The following is a 23,492-nucleotide window of genomic DNA, read 5'->3' on the forward strand; positions in this document are numbered from 1 at the left end:
GTTGGATGCCACAGATTTCTTCTGCTTACCCATAGAGATGAGGTTATTAGTTTGCCTTTGAAACAGTGCTGCAAACCAGGTTGTACTTGGGGCTATTTCTGGTGCTGTTTTGTCCACCCAGTGTTTCTCAGACTTAGTGAAGTTTCCAGTAGCAATTCCTCCCTTTGCTGTTTTTTCTTTTGCTGGGGACCTTTGGAAATGGGGAGGAAAGGTAGTGTAATTCGGTCACCGTTTTAGATGAGATCATCTTAAAAGGAACTCTAAAAGATGCTGTGACCACAATAAAACCAGCGCCTTAGCCATCCCTTTTAATTAATCCCTCAGACAGTGTTTAACCAGATACGTTTCCGCTTGGTTTCTGTCCCACTGCTGTTCTGGTATGGTGAGCTTCCTTTGTGCTCAGTGACAAAGAATTACTTAAAGGTTAAAGGTGACATTGAGTTCATTTCCTGAATGGGCAAAGCTGTCCCCCCAAACTCAGTCTCATTTCTCAGTTAATCTCCTCATAAATTCTTACTGCATTTTTGAAATGGAGATGATTAGCTGAGTTGTAGCCAAGGTAGTGGGATATTCCAATGTGTTAAGTCTCAGTGTTATGTGTAAGTATTAAAAATATGCACGTGTTCTATCTGTTACTGTTCCAAGTTTCCTTGAGCCAGACTGAGCCGGGACAAGTGTTGTCTTTAAATCTCAGATGAAGTTCTCTTACAAATATTAAACCTTCCTTTCAGGAAACAACTAAAAAAGTAACCTCTGAGGGCTGGGCTGGAAGCTCTAATGTCCCATACAGTTGTTCTTCTGACCTTAAATGGAACTGTATTGGTTCTGGCAATAGAGAAAACTTGCGAGTGAAGTTCTGCATCAGTTAATCTAAATTAGTACTTCTGTGGTCATTCTTGCTACAAATTAGATATTTTAGTTCAAACTTACATAGTTATCTGTAAGCTTCAGGGAGAAGTGGTAACTGCATAAACTAAGACTTGACAGGCTGGAGTCTAACTTGGAAGCATTTGTTACTGTCTTGCCAAGCTTCAGGTGTTCACCTTGACTTGTACATTGCGCTACCTTTTCAGGCTTAATTTAATAGTTTAACCTGATGTTCTTGTAGTGTATTGCTACATTTATCTTTCCAGTTAACCCAATGCAGCTGGTTGGATTTCTCTGTCTGCCAAGGTGTATCTCACCAGAATGCAAAGGCAGTGCAGCTGCCATATGGTGTGACACCACTTCAGGCAGTCATCAGATTTTTCTTCCATGTGACCCTGTGTGTGGATCTTGAAAATTGAAGTGTAAGTAGAAAATCTTCAGCTTTGCAGATTTAGGACCTAATTTAAGGCAAACAAAACAAGTGGCTGTAAGACAAGTACTGGGTAGGATGATGGAAATAGGTTTTTGCTAATAATATCTTTCTTCCTCTGAAAAGGAAGCCCCTCAAGACCATAAAATGAGAAGCTGAATGATTTATGAAGGCCACTTAAAACTACTGCTAATCTCAGTCACTTTTCTTTAGCCATTATCAGCGCTCCTGTGTAAATGTTTGTTATGATGGCATATATGGAGAAAGTGCTATCAAAGAAATGAAACTGCTGCCCAAAAGTTTTGGATGCACTTTCGTGTTTGTTACCAACTCACCCTTTAGTCCTGAAAACAGAAGGGCTGTGTTTGTGGATAAAAACACACGAGTCTAAGGCTGTCTAACTGCTGTGCTCAGCATTGATAAGAACTGGGAAACTCAGTTTAATTGCTCCGTGCTTCAGTTATACATCTGTATAGTGGGAAAGATTCCTGCATGTGTTGTGCTGGTGGTGTTTTTTATCCATTTTAGCCATAGAGTTATTCACTACCAGGTTGTACCTTGCTCTCTATGTAATATCCCTTATATTTGTGTAATGCAAAGCACAATGGAGACTCAATCTCAGTGTGTGCTTTTTGGCACTAATGTACTGCAGAGTCCTGTTGTTTGTGTCTCATTTTATTTTTAATTAGCTTCTCAGGATGTACCTGCTTAACAAGAAAAACTGTTTATCCTTTTTCTTACCAAATCATAGGGGGGAAAGTGTTGTAATTCATTTGTGGAATCCGCTGTCCTCTTTCACACCTGTGTAGCTGACAGCTCCATCCTGCACAGATCTGAGCACTACTCGTGCTGAGCTTTTACTCTCAGTTCTTGTTGATTTTTGTGGCCGTGGAAAGTGCTGAGCAAATTACACCATTCAGACTCTAGGACTCTAATCTCTTTTTAAACAAGGAGCCTGTGTAAAGCAATTTAATGTCTAAACAGAGGAGTGATGCCTATCAGCATCTAACAAAGACTTAAGCAGCAGAGAAAGCACAGTGCTATTAAACAAGAGAAAGACTCAGGACAAGGGACTGGCACAATGCCAAGGCCAAAGCAATTTGTTCAATGTCTGTAATTTGCATGCCCCCGTTCTTGCAACACTTCAGTTTATTTATTGTACTGAGATATTAATGTAATTTACCACTGTGATGGTTTGACCACAGGCTCAGAATTTCATGGGGGATTTAGTGCACCATTTTAAGCTATGCCTGATACATTCTAGAGACTTATCTTTCAAATAATTAGGTTCCCTCAAAAATGATACCTCTTTAGCAGCGTTTTCAATGTAAAAGCAGAATTCAGATCTCTGAAAAGTTGCTGGTTACATTAGAAAAAGCTGACTGTATTGTCTACTCTTCTGGACTTCGTGGTGACCCCTATGTCATTTCTCCTGTGTTGTTGTAAGGGGTTGTTGTTGTTTAGTCAATGCTTGATCTGATTGGTCTTCTGATAAATTCAGTGTTGGTTTTGATCATAAATTAGTTGAACTTAGTAGCATCTCTTCTTCTTTCATAGCTAGAGAAACTGGGCTGCACAGCTGTCCTATTGCTGTCGTGTTTTGGAGAAGATTGGGAATAAACTGGTGTCCTGGATCCTTCTCTACAGCTATCGCATAAAATCAGCTTAAGTGTTATTTGCTTTAGGCTTGTAGTGGTGACACAATGAATGAACGCGAAATCCATGGAGTTTACCGCAATGAGACAAACAGCGTTGTAAGGAAAGGCCATTGTGTGACATTTTACCTACTGTGTGTTGCTCTCAAGACACTGACATTTGCAGTTACTGGTAAGGGGAAGAAGACCTGGGAACGTGAATGGTGTCTGTGTGGAAGGTTTTAGTACCCTATTTCTCAACAAAAGCTGTCATTAGCAGGTATTTGGTTCCAGATGTTTATCATCGATTCTAAACAAGAAAGTAGCTTGAACACTCAGAAGACCGCAGCAGTACAGGCATTTGGTAATGTCAGCTCTGGCAGTGGGAGTTATTTCTGAAGCCTTCACTGACCTTTGCATCTATACTGCTGTTTTACAGTCTTTTAAGGTCATCAGCCGTTCTGAGAAAACAGTGCAGAGATTTTGATCTTGAATGTCTGACAGTCTTTGACTAACATGTCTCAGTTATGTGAATTGAGGGTGATAGAGAAGATTGGTTTGCCGTACGTGGATATCTTGGAATTTTTTCAATCAAATGGTAGTGTATACAATTATGACCATCAAAAATGGAAGCCTTCAGGCTGCATCTAAAAGACTGGAACTGCATTTCTAATGTACAGTTTCCTGAAAGTTTTCATTTTATGTTTCCAAGTTGGACTTTAATTTTTTGTTTGTGAAAAGGCTTTGCTTCACAAAACAGATCTGTGGTTTGTACACATGTGCCTGTAGCCTCAGTAATCCCGAGGAAAATGGAGCAGCCTAACAGATGTTAGATAATGCCTTGTACTGCCGAGATCTAATTCTGTTTTTGAATAGATGAACACCAAAACAAGGAGTTTTTCCTCACAGTTAATGTTATTACCCCAGACAGTCTGAGTCTTCCCAAACATGCCAGTCCTCAACTCAAGTCTTGATGAGTTCTTGGCCTCCTTACCTTCCTCCCTGGCCATGCCTCCCTTCCATTATCTAGTCACAGCATGTATGACGTTTTCTTCTATCTACTTTGAATCTCTGTCACTTAATGTCTTTGAATGGCTTTTTGATGTTAAAGAAGTGCAGAAGTTCCTGGTCTATCTTTCTTCATTCATTTTTTAGGTACTTTTGTTATATTCTTTAACAGGTCTGAAATGACTGTTCTGCTTTTGCTGGAAAAATATACATGAAATATGTTCATTTATACTAATCTAAGAATGTCTGAGATTTACTGAAGATTTTGGCTGTTGTGAGATACAGGAGACAGATTCATTAGGGATACATTTTGGTACATGAGAGAAACATATTTAATGGCAGTCTACTGCAGTTTTCACTTAACAGTAAACCAAGTGAAATCAGGTGTTCTGTCATACTGAAATAAAATAGGAAATTTGTACATAAAAACTGATCATGTTGTCTCCTGACAGTCCTTATCTGATGTAGCATAATTGAGTTCTATAATCTAGGCTGGGTTAAATTTCGTCTCTGTCTGGGCTTAAACATGTCTGGTTGGTTACCAAGGCTGTCTGTTTCTATATATGTGAATAGGGAATATGCTGTTCCAAGTCAATCAGGAAAGCACTGCAGTTTTATGCTTATCCTTGGACTTTGGGTCTCAGTTTAATGAAACCTGAATTTAAAAAAAAAAACCTGTGAAAATGGTTAGCAATCACTTATTTGATGAAATTGCCCTCTTTGGGTGCTCACGGAATATCTGTGACTAGACTGTAATTCTCCTCACACATGTACACTGTATGGATTTCTTTGACAGATTTGTTTCCACAGTTTATTTTTAACTTCACAAATTGGTCTCAAGCATTCACTGTAAGTATCTGACACCTGACATTGCCGATGTACAATTAGTCAAAGAGCCTCTGTGTTCTCTCACTGGATGAGAAAGCATATCTGATGGGCAAGCATGAGAAGTAGAAAACATGGCTTCAGCAATTACCCTGTCGTGTCAGTTTTCCCACTGATTTTTTTGAATGGTAATAGATCCATAGATTTTAAGCCAGGAAGAAGTGTTTGTGTTTCAGTACAGCGACAGCTAATACCCCACTGAGCTGAGAGAAAACGTATCTTTCAGACCCAAATCCAGTCTTGATAGGAAGAAACAGACAAGCCAGTTCTAGAGAATTGCTTCAGCAAAATATACGTGGACTGGCAGCTGTAAATTCCTTTCCAGCAGAATTTAAAAGTATGCCAAAGGATGGAGACCTACAGGATTGAAACTGTGCCCATCAAGATTGAGGTGAAGTTCTCTGTCAGCAGTAGCCATTTGGTGTAATGACAGGTATTGATTATTTATTACTTGCAAACATTTAATTAAGTTTGACTGGATAATTACCACGCTAGCAGCTAGACATGGTAGTAGGGCAGTGAATCTATTATTTGCAAAAAATCCCACTGACCCTTGTAGGAAGCTGACATAATGGGCTTTGAAGAGCTCTAGGTGTTCTTGATTTTCAGTCAAGTCTGAGCAGGATGCAGTGTCTTTACTGTTGCATTTCTTTAAAGTGGTGAATGAATGCAGAACCTTAAATCCTGTCTCTGATGGGATTCCCCAAGGATATGGGAACTGACTTATGTGTAAAGGCAGGGTCTATTTTTAAGTACTGAAGATAGTCTAGCACTAGATGCAATTTCATTCAATTACCCTCTGTACCTCCAATTAATCTCTTCATAATGAGTTAGGAAGAGGGGCTGTGAGTATTAAGTAATCCACATGTTGTATATAAGGCTGTCCTCAATTCTTATCTACTTTAACTAGGTAATTTTCTCATTCATCTTGTTTAGCACCAGTATATGTTGTTAATCTTCATAATAGGCAGGCACCATTTTGGTCAAATGAAGCTTGGTACTTTGCTGAATCTTAAATCAGGCCAGTGTGTGCTATAATACTGATGATGTATACGTACATAAAAATATGTTACATATATTATACAGATATAAATGTGTAATATGCAGGCATTATTATATGTATTGAAACATACGTGTTTTTGGTTTTTTTTTGTATGCAATATAAACTTTTAATATAAGTAAAGCATTTGTTGAGATATTCCTAGCCTGTGATGTGTGTGATCAAAATACTTAGAAAGCTGACTTACAAAATGAACCTGCAAAGGTGTAGATTTTAGTGCTAGAAATAGTTGTGCCAGGGCAAGGTTTCTTGACAGAGGAAGATAATAAAATGGGACGTGTCAGTTCTTAGACAAGCAATTTCTGTCGTTGGCTGTAGGGCAAAAACTGTCTTTGATTTCCTGGCAGCATTCCTTACAGGGGCAGTGATGAGCAGACTTGGGAGCTGAGGTTCAGTGCACCTTACCATTGTGCTGCATACCATAGGTGTACTGTGAATGGACAGAAAGACTGAAAAGGCAGGAGCAAAGTTTGACTGGGTGGAAAGTTTAAAGGTGGGGGGAGAGGAGAAGGGTGTGCTGTGGTAGGGAAAATGGTCCTGCTAGTAGTTTAATACACACTGTTTGTTCATTAATTGCTTTTGGGAAGCTTTGGCTCCTATTTGTGGATAGTCTGTAAGAGAACTGATGTGTGCAAACGCACATGTTTGTTTGGTCTATTGTTAGGGAGATGAGACGATGTGTAGGAGTGAAAAGTAATCTGTTAATTTCTCATCCAGATGACTGTCAGTGTTCAAAGAGTTTCTGCAGGGAAGCCAGTTCTTCCATGTGATTTTTTTGCTGTGTGTTAGGAAAGCACTGCTGCTGTTTGGCTGTGTAAAATGGCTGTTGGGACAGCCACTGATTTTTGCTGTGTGAACCTCCCTCCTCCAAGTTCCAGGCAGTGGGGAAATACTGAAGGTTAGCCCAAACTTAGATGGGCACAAGATCTTGTTGCTTTCAGTTGAGGGACATGTATAGCATAGGACTGAGTGTTGCATGAGCATACTGTATAGCAGCACCTAAAAGAATGAAGTGCACTGCTTCAGTTCTGCTGTCTGAACGTTGGAGGAAACGATCGCTTGTGTTTGTGGAGATGTAACAAAACTATGATCAGTGCAAGATAACACTGAAGTCTGGATTGCTTTTCTTTTGTGTGCATGGTGCCGAAAAGAACTAGCTATATATATATTCACATCTAATGATAGTCCCTTGCTCCTTGGGTAGCTCCACAAAACTTTGTAACAAATATTTGAATCTATAAGCAGACTTGATCTAACCAACATCACATTTTCTTTTATTAGTTGCAGAGAGTCGAGGGGTCTTGGACAATAATCAGAGATTTTCTTCTTCACCAACGTACCTACCTGTGAGCTACCGAATCTTCAGTGCTGAGACATCTTTCTTCCTCAAAGAAGCCAACCAGGACTTCATGAGAAATTCTAGTTTGCAATCCAGGGTGGAATCATTCTTCCCATACAAAGCCAAGAGACCTCCTGTGTTAAATGCCAGCTATGGACCTTTTTCCATTGAACAAGTTGTGCCCCAGGACCTAATGATAACTTCCACCTTCTTTGGATCTGCCAACAAATTCACTTACAACTGGAAACTTAAGGCCTACATAATGAGTGACAAAATCTACCCTAGCAAGCCCAAAGTCCAGGTCCTGTTCTACATTGTGGGTAGGGACTGGGATGACTACAGCACGACAGAGAGGCTGCCCTGCCTGCGGGTGTTCGCCTTCCGGGAGACACGGGAAGTCAGAGGCAGCTGCAGGCTGAAGGGGGACTTGGGGCTGTGTGTGGCAGAGCTGGAACTGCTGCCAGGCTGGTTTAACCCCCCCACCGTTGTCACGGGTCGTAAGAAACCTCCTGATCTTTCTGAAGGAAGCCCTGTGGAGCTGTACTACACTGTCCAACCAGGAGATGAGAAAGCAGAATGTACTGCTGAGGATGTAAGGAAGGGAAATGCTATCCGGCCAGGAAAAGATGGCATGGATGAAACCATGTCCCACCTGCAGCGGATTGGGTCAATCAGCCTCTATCGAGGCCAGGAGACTTCTCAGCTAACAGAGCTACGGCTGGATGCTAACATTGTCGTCTGGCTGCCCTCAAAGCCTGTCAAACAAGGAGAGGTTGTGAACGTTTATGTGACAATTGCCAACAACTCTACAGTGGATCAGTTCATACTCAGGTATGGTAGATTGTTTTTTTTCCTGTTTCTAATGTGATAGCATGCTTGGAGGTGGTGGGAAATCTAAATCAATTGAGTGTTTACCCACACTGCTTATTTTTCTTCAGGTGAATATTACACCTAATCACTTAAGTCTTGTTTTCCTTCGTGAGCATTGAGAAGAGGACATGAAAGCCTCTGTCACTGGGAGTCTTTTAACATGTATGCCATGCCACTTAACACATGTCAATATTATGCAGCAGAATACAGTAACTTGCTGCCTTAGCGGGGACACTTCTGCAGAATAACAGGCAGTAAGGCACTGGGAAAGTTCTCTGTTCTACAGAGCTTTTAAAACTTGCTTTCTGTTGCATAGGCATAGTTTAAATGCAGCAAATTTTCAGTTACTGGCTTTAGGTGCTCTGACAGTGCTTTGCCTCCCTCACACTGAGTGAGTTTTGTTATGAGAATGCTTTAGAGAGGAGTTTAACTGTCTCCATATGGTTAAGCATCATTTGTCGTTGTCAATATGTTATAACCTTTGAAATAATTTCTGATGTATTTGATATTGCTGTTGATTGTAAAGGACTGTTAGAAGTAACCGCGATTACTTTAGGCAGGTACACTGAAAGCAGAACCTCTGAACATAAGAAACACCCTACTGGGTCAGATCACTTTCATTTCCTTCTATAGCAGTTTCCCTATCAATGAGATGGAAATCCTCTGAGGATGACAGACTAGAAAACTTGTTAATCACTGAAATATTTTGTATATTTTTTTTTCTTTCCTTTTGGCTACCAGGCTTTGAATTCAAGGGAAATCTCCACGGTGATAAGTAACAATTGCTCTTTAAAGCCTCAGGGAATCAGAGTTTCCCAAAAGATTCAACACATGAAAGTATTTATTTCTAAGGCTTATATGAATTAGATTAATACATAGTTGACAACTACTGAGGAGAATAGCCTTTAGAGCAGGAAGCGTCGCTTGGCAGATAAAAGGCTTTTATTTAAAGAAGAAGGAAAAAGAAAAAAGGAGGATTTTAGTTATCCCAGAATCATTCCAATGTTTGCAGCTTTGGTTAAGTTGGTGAGATAATCTCTCAGACACCTGTTTACTGAGTGAAGCCTCTGCTACAGAAGTCTTTTCTGCCTGTGCTGCTTATCTTTTATTGAAAATCCTTTTTCATGAAGTAGTAGAAACAGAATGCGATTCCACATAACAAGCATAGCTGTGGTGAAAGAAGAAATCTAAAGGCAATGAACTGGATATTTTCTGGGTGGATGGGAGAGGAGGGGATCACCCTTTGAAGGTCTGTTTCCGTCTTTATCTTCCTGAAAAGCAAGTTGAAGATGAAACGAGCTTGCTGCAATCTGATGATGTATTTCTTTGCTCTGAAATGAATCTGCCTAGGCAAGGATTGCATTAGCATGCTGGGAGGTACAACAGACAGAAATGGTATATGGGATATCAGTAGTTGTGTATGTGGCTTGCTGTTATGGACAAAATGAATTATTTTTGGTTTTGAGAACAGATAACTGATTTATTTGAAGTAAATAGTCTGACATTTCTTGGTATGTTGATTGATCTGTGTCATCACAAAGGCAGAGCTCAGGCCATGTTTGCTTGTTGAAACACTTTCTGGTGAAAATGATTTGCTTTACCTTTTTTTTTTTCTTGAAATTCATTTTGAACGAGGCACGAAGACGTAAGAGGTGAAAGATTTTAAATGTTTTTTGCTGACTTCCAATGGAAGTGAAGAGGCAGTGATTGTTTTTCTTTCCTTTGGTGGTAGAGAGGAGTAAGCACACCAAATGATAATGATTGTTTTCTAGAAAGCAAGTCAGTCCTGTGTCACATTTCATCCAGTGTCAATATTCCAAAAAAGCTGTCAGTCTTGAAAACTTCATCCTGCAGGCATGTTATAATTTCATATCTACTGAAGATGCTGATCTGTTGCAGTCAAGGCATCAAGTGGAAGTTTTGGTAGGCATGAAGGGGTAATTCCATGGTTTTCTGCAGTGGTGATTTTTGGCATAATTTTCCTTTTTTTTTTTTTTTTTTAATATAAAACAACAACAACAGAAAAAAAGGAAACTGGAAACTGTTATAATAGCTTACCAGACCCTGCTGTAGGAAAGGACAGCTGGTGCCCACTGGGGATTCTCAGTGCCGCTGTCCTATGGTGGCAGTGACTGAGTGCTGGTAGCAGGTTTGAAAAGCTCAGTTTAGTCTCCTGATTCTGTGGTGGAAATCTCTTTTCAGTAAAACTTCCTGGATGTGCAAGTGTGGGATGTGACCCAGCAGTCCCTGAGGTGCTCATACCTCCCAGGAAAGAGCAAGGGACTGCAGCAACCAGGGTGAAGTGAGCGCATATGCTGGTTCTGCCTAGGGGTAGCTTTAACCTTCTCTGTGGCCATTTGCCTGGTTAGATATAGGGCTGTATCCTCTCATATTCATGGGCTCCCAGCTGAGAAATCCCTACATCCTGTGACATGCATTCACATTTAATCATCCTAAAGAAAAACACACCACACACTATCCTCGGGCTTTGTGGGTTTATTTTCTGCTTCTTGTATACTATTCATTGAGGTATTGCAACATCCAGTGTTGAAGTAAACAACATGTGATCATTGCTTTAGGAAAAGAATAGCTACAAATCTTCTCTGGCACAAATGAAATAGACTAATCTGAATGACCTCATATCCTCAAATCAGTGGAATTGAAACTGTGTTCTTAAATTGTATCTTAATTTAGAATCCTGTTACTGTATCCATATACTTATCAGCCCAATAACACCAGTAAAGTCAAAGAAAATGACTAACATGACAGGGAATGAAGTGAATTATGCATGGTTGTATATTAACGCAGTAGGAGCACTGTCTGAATAAACAGATCTTCCTCCCATGCATCTAGTCAGTGCAAGCTGTTGTGAAAGCAGTTCAAACAATGCTGATAAGTTACAAGATTTGAGTTCTTCCTACAGCCCTTTCCTGCTGGGTGACCTTTGTGAAGTCTTTGCAAGTATTTTCTATATGCTTATTACTAAATATGAGCAAGTTGGTCAGCATTATGCTCAGGACTGTCAATCCTGTTCCTAAAAGACTTCAACTTTCTCTGATAAAAGGGGTTTTGGATTTGCCAGATATTATCGATGGTAGAGTGAATGGGAAAGTCTTAATAAAGTCTTAATAGAACTGAAGAAATAGAGAAGAGGGGAAGTATCATTGTGCCACATTCCTACCAGTGGGAAGGACTTCTGGGCCCCTAAAGGAGAGCTGGATTGCACTGAGTATTGACTGCTCAGTAAGGAAAATCCGTGTTACTTCCAACAGTTGGGTGGACTTTGAACAGAAGTGAGGCAGCATCATCATAACTTCTGTAGACTGTAAAATAGCAGAGGACAGAAAAACAAAAAACTATAAATTCCTACAATACAGATCACTGGAGTCTTCTGTGCACTTCCTGGAGCTGTTGTAAGTTAACACCGCTGGCTTCCATAGGGCTGCACTGATTGACTGTCACTTCACCAATTGCTGTGTATTCAGGCTTTTCTAATCTGAGTCATCATTTGTGTACACTGTATGTAAGGATTAGAAAGCAAAATCCTCAGGGCAAGACCTTGTTCCTGAATGCTTCTGTGAACCTCCCTCACACCCAGCAGGCTACAAATAATGGAAAGATCATAACGTACTGAAAACAAGTCATTCTTGTGAGGTTAACTTTCAGAAAGAAATGCATGTGTAAGCTGAGATATTTGAAGGTTACTGGGAAGCTGGCCACTCAACTTCTGTGTTTGTAGTGCTGGGGAGCCAGTGAGCTGAATGCATTAGGGAGCTTTGAGAAGTTTGGCCTGCGTGCATTGCTGGCTTTGTTCTGTAGTTCTAAATAACTTTTCCAGACATTAAAGGATCTTTCCATCTGTTTTTCCATGGCGTGATATACCGTGTTTGAATTGCGATAGTGCTGTGCAGGGCCAAAACAAAAATTGGGAATGCTGAATGCTTTGTAGTACTCCACTGGGCAGCAGCTAAACTCTTAATGAGTTGGAGAGGGGGCTGAGCTACCTACCACACAAGCCGATTTGCTGGTGGTATTGAGGATGACAAGTGAAGGGAAAGGGGATGAAGTTATCTGTCCCGATTAGAAAGAAGAGCTGAAAAACAGATACTTTCCGCATGTCAGGATAAAGTATCTGTTTTTCAGCTCTTCAGTCCCCTCCTTAGGTTTACTGTTATAGGCCTTTGCAGTGCAATGAACTGCACCCAATGGGCTGTGGGTTATAAACAGTTACTGAGTTACCTTTGTCCAGTAATCAAATTGGCCTAAGACAATGGACGATTAGTAGTGATAATCTACAGATTGGATGAAGGATAGAGGATAAATGCAGCGAGAAAAGCTATTAAACTGATCAGTGAAGGCAGCTTTATATGGCAGTTCCTAATATATATTGACAGCAGGCAGTGTTAGGTGATACTGAGATCTGTTAAAACCTAGGGGAAGATGCACATATACTGCTGTGTTCAGGAGCTGAGTAGTAAAGTCCAGTGATGCTGAAGTTCATAGAAATCTGACTGAGTATCCGACTCTGAGAATCAAAACTTACTGCCTCCCTTTTGAAAAGACTGTCCTGAACACCCTGATCAGCTCTTTGTAAGGTGGAGCTTTGTGCAGGAGTCTTAAAACAAGAAAGACCTTTATTAAATAGTGTGATCTTTGCAGGGATTTCCTCTGTATCATAAAAGTGGTCGCTTCTGCAGTGCATTCTCAAATTCCGGGTTCCTTCAGCCAAATTCAGGGCTATTTCCATTAGTGAAACTGACTTCTGCACTTCAGGCTGGTGTGTTTGAGCTCTTTTTCTTAATATACTGATTGGAAAAGTAGGATAAGTTGATAGGGGTTATCTCAAGAGGAGTCCGTAAAAGAGAGAGCATAAAAGTGTGGCATCAGGGCATTGGCAGACTGACAGAGCATGGCTATCTATCGATTCTGCAGCAGGAGTGCTGGAGCTGAACTTTTTGGTTAATCTTCAGCAAATGTTTGTGTGTAAATAAATTTCAGGAATATTACATTGAGACATCTTGTTAAAACCCCCTCCTGGAAATACTTTGCTTTCCTTATTCCCTTCAGCCCCAGCAATAGTTATAGACTATTAGTCATTTGTGTTTCTCAAGTTACAAAAGTTAATTGAACCCTTGATTATTAGCCTGATTAGAAACAATGGCGGCTCATTAAAAGATCATGCCGTATAAACCAACAGTCCTCCCAGTCCTACCAGCAGTAGGGAGGGAAATTTTGTATTACTGTGAGTGGATTTTAGTTGAACAAAGATGTTTTCATGGCTGTTTGAAAAAAGGCTGTGATCTGACGCATTAGGGAACCTCCTGGGAATCCCCAGTGTGATTATCTGACAAGCTGTTGGGGTCCAAGGCCACTGTAAGCAAGAAAATGTGTGAGCCTGTAGATCTGAATGAAAATGAGTATTCCTGAGTAAAAATTATGAGAAGCTTTAAAACCCAATGCATCTGTTACAGCTGGAAAAGCAGTAGCAGCTTGCTGGAATGAGACTGGAAGAGACATAGCCCAGGGTTTTGTAGCAGTTTTTGGCTGAGTAGGGAGGTGTGGAGGTATAATCCAAGGTACTTGGCCCAGTAAAACCATAAAAACCTGTTGTTTTCACCTGTATGTTTTATTCATGCTTGTGGGTGTCATTATTTAAGATGGAAATGGTCAGATTGATTGTAGTTCCTTTTGGCTGAGTGTCACTCCTCATTCATGACAGGACGTACACAAGGAACTTGAATTGTTTTTTATGTTCTTATGACATTTTACAATTGAAGCTTCCTCAGAAGACATGAGGATGGTGAGAACCGCTGTTCTGCTTCAGGAGTCTAAAGAATGCTGAGTGTTCTTATGAAGCTATTGGGCAGCTGACCTTATTTTTGTCACTATTTCCTTTGGGATTCAAAAGGGGTCCCAAAGTGCTTCCTCTAAATCCTGCTCTGTCCTGTGTGTTCATCTTCAGAGAGAGATGTTGGGATGTGTTGTACTCTCTGAGAAGAAAGTTGCATTTTGATAAGTTTACACTGCACAGGGAAACTGATTAATTTGTGCTTTATATTAAACTGAGTTAAAAAGAAATTAAGCATGTTTTGTTTGTTTGTCTGATTCCTGGTGGGTTACAAAATGTTTCTATTAGCAAAACTGCTGGGGGTTAATTTGCAGTAACGGTCTAATCATCTCCAGCAGCATTATTTTAAGCTTTCATTTTGCTGCTTAAATCAGCAAGACTAGAGAATAGAAGAGAGCTCATATCTTGGGGAGTGTCAGGGAAGAAAAATGGAGAAGGTTTCAGACGTGGCCCTCTGCCTTATCAGCTGTCAGAATGCTTAAAAAGATTTGCTGTTTCTTACAAATTAAGATGTAATCCTTGATTTCCAAAGCGCAATCAGCCCGAGCGGTTGGTATAAAAGAGACACTAATTAAAAAAGGAATAGATGGCATTTAAACACCAAAGTCCAGAACTCAGTTCCTCAGCCTCTCAGTTTAGTCATTAAGCAGACAACATAAATAGCTGCGGATCATGAATCACAACTCAGTTTTAAATATTATGGTCCAGTGTGTTATGCAGTCCTAAGTCGTACATTCCCTTTCACTCACCCCAGGAGTGCTGGACAAGGCGGCTCAGCCCTCCAGCTGGTCATTAAGGCACAGATGTTGCTGACCTGCCAGAGGGGGTTGCTCATTTGGCATATTAGGCATTTATGGATCCAGTGTTAAGAAGGTAAATTTTCCTGTAGAGTACATGGCTGCTAGGCCTTGCTTTGCTGTAGCTTTTAAACATTTAGATGCTGTGATGTTAATTGCTGAAGTCAGTCATATGATGTGCCCGGTCTCAGCAGGTTGTAGAAATACAACCACAAGTGTTTTTCTGCTTGAGGTTATGTCTAGCTTAGAAAAATCCCCGACTGTGTAGAGAGACTTTCCTCTGGAAAGGAAACACCAATCCACAGTGGGAGGCTGTCGCTTAGGAATGTTCCCGAATTTAGTCCTGTCAAAAGTAATGAGAATATTCACAGGCTGCTTTTTATCTGTAGATGTGAGACATTCATGAGACCACATTAGTACCAGCTTCTTTTCTCTTCCTGTAGCAGGCTGATTACAGTTTAGCAGGAGAGGAGGGGATGAACAAAACACCTGTTTTGTATTTACTTAGCTGGTGTTGGTTGCTCACTGTTGTCAGTGATAGTAGCCAATGTACACTGGTGTGTATGTAAATGCAAATTTCGGGACAGTGGGTGATAAAATAGTTTGAATTATTTGTCTGCTCAGTGTGTTGTGAAGAGGACAGAGCTGGTCTGAAAAGACAGGCTTAGAACAAATACAAGAATGGAAAGTAGGTGGTAGAATTACACCAGCCAGTTGTAGTGTCAGGAGGATCGCTCAGCCTTGTAGGTGATGTGGTAGTGGCATTCAAGTGCATTACATGCATCCTTAACAATGGGTTTTGATTTCCTGCTGGATACTGCTGTGCTCATGATGATGTGAAAGCTGTAATTCCAGTCTTAATGAGCTCGGCTTCACAACGGTAACAGCAACCTTCTAGCCTAGTCCATTAGGGTCTGGTCTTGGTCGTGTTTCAGAGTGATTCCCCAGCGACCTTCTGTATCTTAAATCAAGCTGTAGAAAACCTTAGAAAGGACACTGCAAACAGCAGTCTAGCCTGGGTGTAAATACATGAAGTAGACATATAATCTCCTTTTACTAAGACTCCAGGGTGCTGCTTGAAAGTTTTTATCTGTCTCAGACAAAACTATTGTAGTTAATGCTGGGTGAAAATATTGACACAGCAGAGAGAAGACTTTATCTGCTGGCTGTAGGCAGTGACAGCTGGTTAATTTTAATATTAATTCTCTGGAAGATCTGTAAAGAAATTCTGAAGAGTTCAGAAATTAATATGCCTCACTTCCCTTCATGATGCTCAAGTATGACTAAAGTGCTGTCATTTACAGTTTGCATTCTTTAATTTTCATAGCATCTCAGGTAATGGGTGCTTTGTCCATTGCTATGGTAACTACAGTGTTTTTCTTACTCAAAGTAAACACTAACATAAAACCCTCTCTAACATTCCTTTTATTCATCGTGTATACCTAATGGATGCCGTAGCTGTGCAAATATGTCCTGATTGTAGTGGATAGAAGGCTATAAATTCTGAGTTTGGTGACCTGCTTTATAACGGGTTTTGCCTTTCAGCTCATGCATAATTTTGTCAGCTACTTCAACTTGTTTTCACTCCTACCTGTGCTCAATTAGATTTCAAATCCTTGAGAGGGGAGACAATCCCTGCCTGTGCTGTTGATGAGCATTTATGGGAACTGGGACCTCATAACAGATGAGGAATGCTAACTTGGTGCCTTTGAAGCTGAACTGATCCCATGAATTTTTGGCATTTGTTCAAGTTCCCACCTATGCCTTTTCTGAACACAAGGGGTGTGAGTAGCAGTTCTTTTCCTCTGCTAGTACTGTGGTTTTGTTGCCTTAAAGAAAAAACACCATTCACTTGACAAGATGTCTGGGGGGGGGGAATCTTCTTTTGCAAGAGTTTTCTAGGATTCCTTCTGCATCACAGTTATCTGGTAAATGTTGCCTTTTTTTTTGTTGTTTGTTTTAAATAAAAATTAGATGCAACCCTCTACAAGAAGGTGCTTGCATATTCTATGTGCTTTAAGCATTTCTGATTGAACATCATTAAACATCTTCACAGCTCCTTTAGATCAATCTCTGTTAATTGTTACAGGGATTCCCCAGAGTGTGTGACTGTGCCTCCTCGCACTAAAACCAAGTGCAATTTAGTGTGATAGACCATTGGTACTGGGAATGATGGCATTAAAAATGCTGTGAATGGGCAGAAGTGTTTTTGCTGGGTTGAAGTTATAAACCCCTTTAACTTTACGTGCTGTGGCCGAATATGTGCAGTAACTTTAAAATCAAGATCACACTTCATATTTGTAATCCTCCAGGTGGGAATGTGTGATGTACTGCAGTTAATATTTTTGTGAAGGATCTGGTTGCTTACCCACTTGATGTGAACTGCCTGATGCTTCTCTGCTTGTGCAGTTACTTTAAGGTGAAACAATCTACAGCTAGCTAGGTTTGAAGTAATGCTGGTTATTCTAGTTTGGGAATATGATATAATAATAAAAATAAAAAGCTAATGCCAAAAGGTGTTGTTCTGGGGAATGCCTTGCCTAGCACAGTACGACAGCACACTAAGTAGGAGTAATTGTGGAGAAGAGCCACTCCAGCTTTGTCTCTGCAGTATTAAGCAAGGCACAGCTAAGTCTCAGCCAGAGTTACATCTGTCTCTGGGAACCGGGCTGCTCAGGGGCTCCTTGTTCTGGGAAGCTCAGACTGTCCTGTTGAGTGGCATAATTATATCCCGCCTCCACATCTCTCACCGCTATTCACTTCTATTATGCCTTTTTATTTAAGTCCTAGCTATTCAAAGGCGAAATGTAAGGGATTCGTGACAGGAGCAAGTGAACATGAGTGCGTTGTTCTCTGCTCAAAAGAGCTTCAAGGGATAAGAAATGTTACTTTGATAATTGTTTAAATGGTGCTTAAGGGGCCCCCTGGGCTACTTATATTGTCTCCGTGATTTGCCTCTTTCTGCCAAACACTCAATTGATTCCATGTCAGAAACATGAAAGAGTGGGGAAAAAAAATGCAGGAAGATGGCAGTAAGTGGTGAGTCTTTGTATAAACATTAGGAAATGAATCGGTCACATGAAAAAAAATCACAATTGTCACTCCAGTATCTGTATGTACAAAGACTGTTACTCAATAAATAACATTATGTTCTTATTTCTGCTTTCACAATAAAGATGAAAAATGAGAAGCACAAATTGGGTTTAACTCGATCTGACCGTATTCTTATGATCTAGGAAAAGAAATAGTGATTTTGCAGACTTTTCTCATCTCAGTTCAGTTCTAGAGCTTTGTCATTCAGAACAGAAAAGATAATTCTGTGGGAATTCAATCTGGGTAGATAACGTTGGATATAGCTGGAACATGGATGGACTTATTTTTGGTAGGAAGTTTTTAAACCTGACCATCTAAGTATGTTGCTTTGAATGCCCATAGAAGAGTGCTGCTTCTAAGATTCCAAATGAGTTTTCCTGGTAAGTAGAGCTGATTGTGATTAATAGCCAAACTTGGGTTGTTTTCCATTCTAAACATTTGGACTGTTACTTGTGATTGTGGTTTGGCGATGTTTGAGTCTTGAAATCCTTGTGTCACCAAGGCAGGCTCCTGTGGACAGCTGTAACAATGATGGGGCAGATTTCTGGAGCACAAATTGCTTGTCTGAGCAAAGAGCCTTGCATAAGCTGCCTTATCTGATGGGAAGGAATTTGAGTGCTCTGTTTTCAAGCTGTTTTGTGGCACTTTCAAGCTATTTAGAAACTGGAGGTCCAGAATGAAGGAGCTCATATAATGTTGGATAGGGATGCTGGAGTGTATGTCAAGGTGATTAGGAACTTGGGCTGAATCCTTTTCATCGTTATAAAACTGCCTGTTCTTAGACTTGTTTCCATGTTACTCTTTCCACTACACTATCCTTCATTTCCTACCTGTCACAGCCTATCCACAATACTCCTCTAATTAACACATCAGGTGAGAGACAGCTTATCCTGTGTCTGTGGCTATGCATACAGAAGGCTGTCTGTGCACTGCTGTCCCAGCACAGAGCATGCAGCACTGCTTCCCAATAGCTTACAAACCTAGCGAGTGGTTTCACTAACCTCCTGTTCTGCATGTCTGAGATAGGCTTAGCACAGGTCCTTGAAAAATTGGACCCCTATATTGCTGTGAAATGTATTTAGAACAGATTCTCTCAGAAGCATGAGTATGATGTCATTGTAGAGGTGTAACTGTTGGATGTGGATATGTGGAACAGAGATTGTGAAACAGCAGCTGTAAATCTATGCCTGCTTTTTGTATTTTCTAGAGACAGGATGATGCTTTCCAGCCTTTCACATGCTGAACCTTAATTTCTGTGTTTTACCTTCTAATTAGTACATTTTTTGTGCGACCATGATGGGATCATTTCAATTAAGCTTTAAATTCAGATATGAGCAAATTTACATAAATGAATAACTGTTGGTTACACTGAGGTTTTGTATATATCGTGTGTTTCTCTAAATCTTTTTCTTTCTTTTTAAGCTACTTGTTCAGTTCTTTTGCTTTATATGCACTTTCTGTTCCTTTTCTTCTTGCTGGGGAGAGAAATAAGGAGGTTGGAGCTGAAATTTCTCTTGTCTGATTAAATACGAAGTGAAGCTTGCATTTTGATCTGATACTGCTTGGGTCTCCTTATACAAGAGGAAAAATATCATTCCAGCATGTGATGAGAGGGGACAGAATGTTATCGCAGTTCCAGTGTTTGTATATTAAATTTTGGTGTGGTCAGGCTTGAAAATAATAATGTGAGAATGATTCTGACTTTGCTAAAATGATCGACTCCGAGACAAGTTATATTCATACACACCCAGTTCAATAAAATATAGTTGCACAATGATTAGCAAGTGGTAGTGAAATGACTAAAGCAGTAGATCATGGACTAAGATGCCAGCAGCTTCCCAGCCTTTGCACTCCTGTGATGTGAATGTATGACACACAGATGCTGGTGGTCAGTTGGTAGAGTTTAATGTGTTTCACCATAGTACAATTTCTCTGTCTCACATATATATATATAATATATGTAAATATGAGATACACATGTATATATTTATAGCTTAAACATAAAGTACCAAAGTGTTTGAGTGTCCAGTGAAAGTGTACAAGCAGAGAACAAATCTAGTAGGGTTAACAAAACCTGGTGTGTTGTTTTTTTTTCCCTTAGAGCCCAAGTTTCATACTTGAAACCTCCCATCTGCAGGACACCTTGACTGTCCTGTATGCAGATGTCAGTGTCTCTCCTAAGGAATTCTCTTTATTTTTGCAGTTACAGTTGGGCTAGCCAGTTTGCATCCATGTGGTGCTGTTGGTTTCTGCTGTTTTACGTGTCTGCTAGGGTCAGAATAGATAGTTGGGAAGTAAGACCAGAGCATACCTTGTTGTTTGTTTGTTTTTCCATAGCAGTCTTCTAGGTGCTGCTTCTGCATTCAGCAGTCTGAGAGCTGATTGGTGAGTCCCCGTGCAAAGGCTGAATGAGAGAAATTTCTTGTTTCTGCTGTTTGTGAGTGTATGTCTGTATTCCTCCACGTGCCTGCATAGGTCAGTTGCAATCTTGCTTCACAAATTTAGTAAGATGGGAAAGTGAGAAGAAATGAGCAACAATGAAATAAGGTGCATTTTCTTTGCAGCCTCTGGCTTGTAAGAGAAATTAAAAGAACTGGACTTTTAGATGAGGAATGTAACAGACTTTAGGTATCTATGCTTATTTATTTTGCAAGACGAAGCTCTCCTGAGAGTTGTTTCAGCCTGCAAAGCAAATGAACCACCATCTCTTTTTTCCAGCAAAAAATCAAGGAGAAAAGTTACAGGAGAAAAATGTCTGGGGATGTGTTTGTACAGCATCAGGTACAATGGAACTTGGGGTTTTCTTAATCAAAGCAATCCTACACTTTCACAACATGTTTGTTTATTACAATATTCTTCTTCCCTTTTTTGAAACATGTTTTTCTAACGTTTGTTGAAATGTCTGTTGTGTAACGAAGGGGTTTCATCCAGTGTTCATTTCAGAAGCAATGCTATTCCCAAATGTGAGCTTTTTTCACTGACAAAACTTTCTATAGATAAGTGGGATTTTTCTTCTGCCTTCATCACCATTTTACTTGTTATAATCATCTTGATCCTTAGCAAAAATGATACGATTTGCCTCCTCTTAATCTTACTGCAGTCAGTGATAATTTCTTACTACAGGTATTACTAGGAATTTATTCATGGTAATGGCCTCACAGTCTGAGGGTTTTTTCAGTGTGTTCTGATAGTACCATAAAACTCAGTCACTGATCCATGTAAATGCTGTGTAAAGGTTGCTGTTAATGGCATAGATCTCAATTGATCCAAAATCTGATCCTGTGACAATTTAAATCCATGTCAAAGCTTCCATTGACCTCAGTGAGGATGTGATCAGATCAACTTCTGCTAAGGACCAGCCGCCTGTAACAACAAACTCCAACCTCCCATTATCACAGTTGTTAACAGTTGAAGATGGGTTATTAAACTGAGTCAGATCCAGAAAGAGGAACAGTTTCTCTGTATTGAGTTCAGTACTTGAGCTTTTCATGCAGGAGTGTTAATGAGGGCAGGTGTGAGGCTCACAGAAGTGAGACAGGTCTGATGTACAAGTAACTGGGTAAGATGGCACCGTGGCTTAATTGCTCATTAATGGAGATCATGAAAGATATGAGGGGAAAAATGCATGGAATTATGGATGCAGAAGACACATATACCACTACCGTGTGGTGGGTGGAATGGGCCTTAAAGAGTAATCTGAAACATCTTTTTTGCCCACAGGAAAAGGTTTTAATTTACAGTTGTAGTTTCTTATGTCGGGATGTGGAGTTGCTGTATTTGATTCTGCTGGACAGTCCCACTCGTGTTGCCTTTACTACCTGTTACCCAATGTGTTCATCTGGGTGGGGTGCATTTCTACAGTCAGCATGCTGTTAACAACCCAGAAGTTTTGTGTCAGTTAAAGGAAGGCACAATTAATTTTCCCAGGTATATTTTACATAATTGTCATCCTAATTAATGGAGGAGGGTTAGAGCTGGTTCCACATAAAAAGCTTGTGTGCAAGAGGAGAAAATACCATTAGTTGATGTGCAAGAAGAGCGTAGAGAAGCACTCAGATAATTCAGCAGTGAACCTGTTTCACTCTGTGCCATGTGCCACTGGGATTTTTTTTGCTATTAGTTACAATGGCAGCGCTTGGGACACCCTCTACAGATGCTGTGCAGGACTTCTGATCCCCAGCCTCAGAGCCCAGGGAGCCCCCCTGGATTGTGGGAAAGTTTTGTTATAACAACAAAGTATTTGCTCTTAAATGGGGAAGGGGGAGGAGTGTGGTGCACCATCAAAGAGGGACAAGGATTCAAAGGGAAACATATGCCTGAAACATATGGGTCAAGTTTATTTGAAAGGAAAACTTGTTTGCTTTTGATTCTTTATAACATTTCCCATGGAGACTAGCAAATAGAGCTGCCACATTTTTGGCAAAGTGCTCTTATCCTAAACCTGAAACACTTAAATACACATACTTATGTAAATGTGGTCTCTATTAGTTTCAGCAATGCGATGTTTAAAACATTTTATTTTTTATTTTTTTTTTAAAGATTCCTGCCTTTATTATTCTCCAGTTGGCTGTATTTTATATTTAAAGTGGGAGTATTTATTTATTTTGACAGGGAGAAGGATAGAGTGATTAAAAGGAATCCTTCTCCTCCGAGGTTCTGCCATCTGTGCAAAGGTCTGTAGGACTGAGGACAGTGAGTGACAGGCAGCTGGTAAGAACTTGAAATACACTGCATGGACCTGAAACCAGTTTGAGGTTTGTAGCTATTGAAAGCTATTATTAAAACTGGTTGTCACGTACTGAAAACATTTGGATAACAGTAACTATGGAATTTTCTCTGTGCTTCTCAGAAATGCTCATTAGCAGAGTCAAAATTGAAGGTGGGACAGGATAAAATGAAATCAAGCTGTCTTCACTGAACTCTTCTGGCTCCAGTGCCTTTTCTTGGGCTGCAGTAAAACTTCCGTTTGTATTACTTATAATATTATGTGTATTATTTATACAATTCTAATATATTTTTTTTTCAAAATAGTGACTCTGTACATGCAATGTTATTTGATTCAGTTCACTTTGTTTATTCCTAAACAAACATATGGCCCTGTTTGCTCTCTCACACAAAAAGAGCTCTCACTGATGTCAGTGGGGCTTCACCACCTTTGATATGAGAGCTGGATGAATAGAAGAGTGGCTGAAAGCAGGCCAGGCTTATTCCCCTCTTCCTAAGTGTATAATAGTTAGGAAAGCAAACAATCTATTGAGACTTAATCAAGTAAAGTGCATTTAAAAACACTGATTTGGAGTGTCATCAAGAGTCTACAGTCAACAAAATTGATACAAACCTTTAAAAGCCTTGGTGCAAAACCATGGGCATGTTCGTGACTAGAATAATAGCCTCTTACCTACAAGAAAATAACTAGTCTCCTGGTCTACTCTATTACCCTTTGTGCTATCTCAAGAAAATATATACATGCCTATTTGTATACAAGGCTGTGTGTGTAAAAATATATAGAAATGGCTTTGAAATATTCTTCATTTATGCACATAAAGCGATGATGAATTTCTTTACTGTTCCTCAGATCAACATCCCTAACAACTTCCTCTCTAGTGTCTCGTGGGACTAGCTTCAGGCTGTGCAAAGAACAGGGCTCATTTTGCGTTTGCC

General features: G+C 40.1%; 1 protein-coding gene across 1 annotated transcript in view; it reads left to right on the forward strand.

The window, feature by feature from the left end:
* Window positions 1-23,492, forward strand: part of TMEM132C (transmembrane protein 132C) — a 163,068-nt gene that overhangs the window by 33,326 nt on the left and 106,250 nt on the right. Inside the window, exon 2 of the mRNA XM_072351361.1 lies at window positions 7,166-8,054. Within this exon, the coding sequence (XP_072207462.1) occupies window positions 7,166-8,054 (889 nt within the window). The remainder of the gene's footprint in view (window positions 1-7,165; window positions 8,055-23,492) is intronic.

The sequence above is a fragment of the Excalfactoria chinensis genome, chromosome 16, assembly GCF_039878825.1.
Source record: "Excalfactoria chinensis isolate bCotChi1 chromosome 16, bCotChi1.hap2, whole genome shotgun sequence".
NCBI classification, from domain to species: domain Eukaryota; kingdom Metazoa; phylum Chordata; class Aves; order Galliformes; family Phasianidae; genus Excalfactoria; species Excalfactoria chinensis.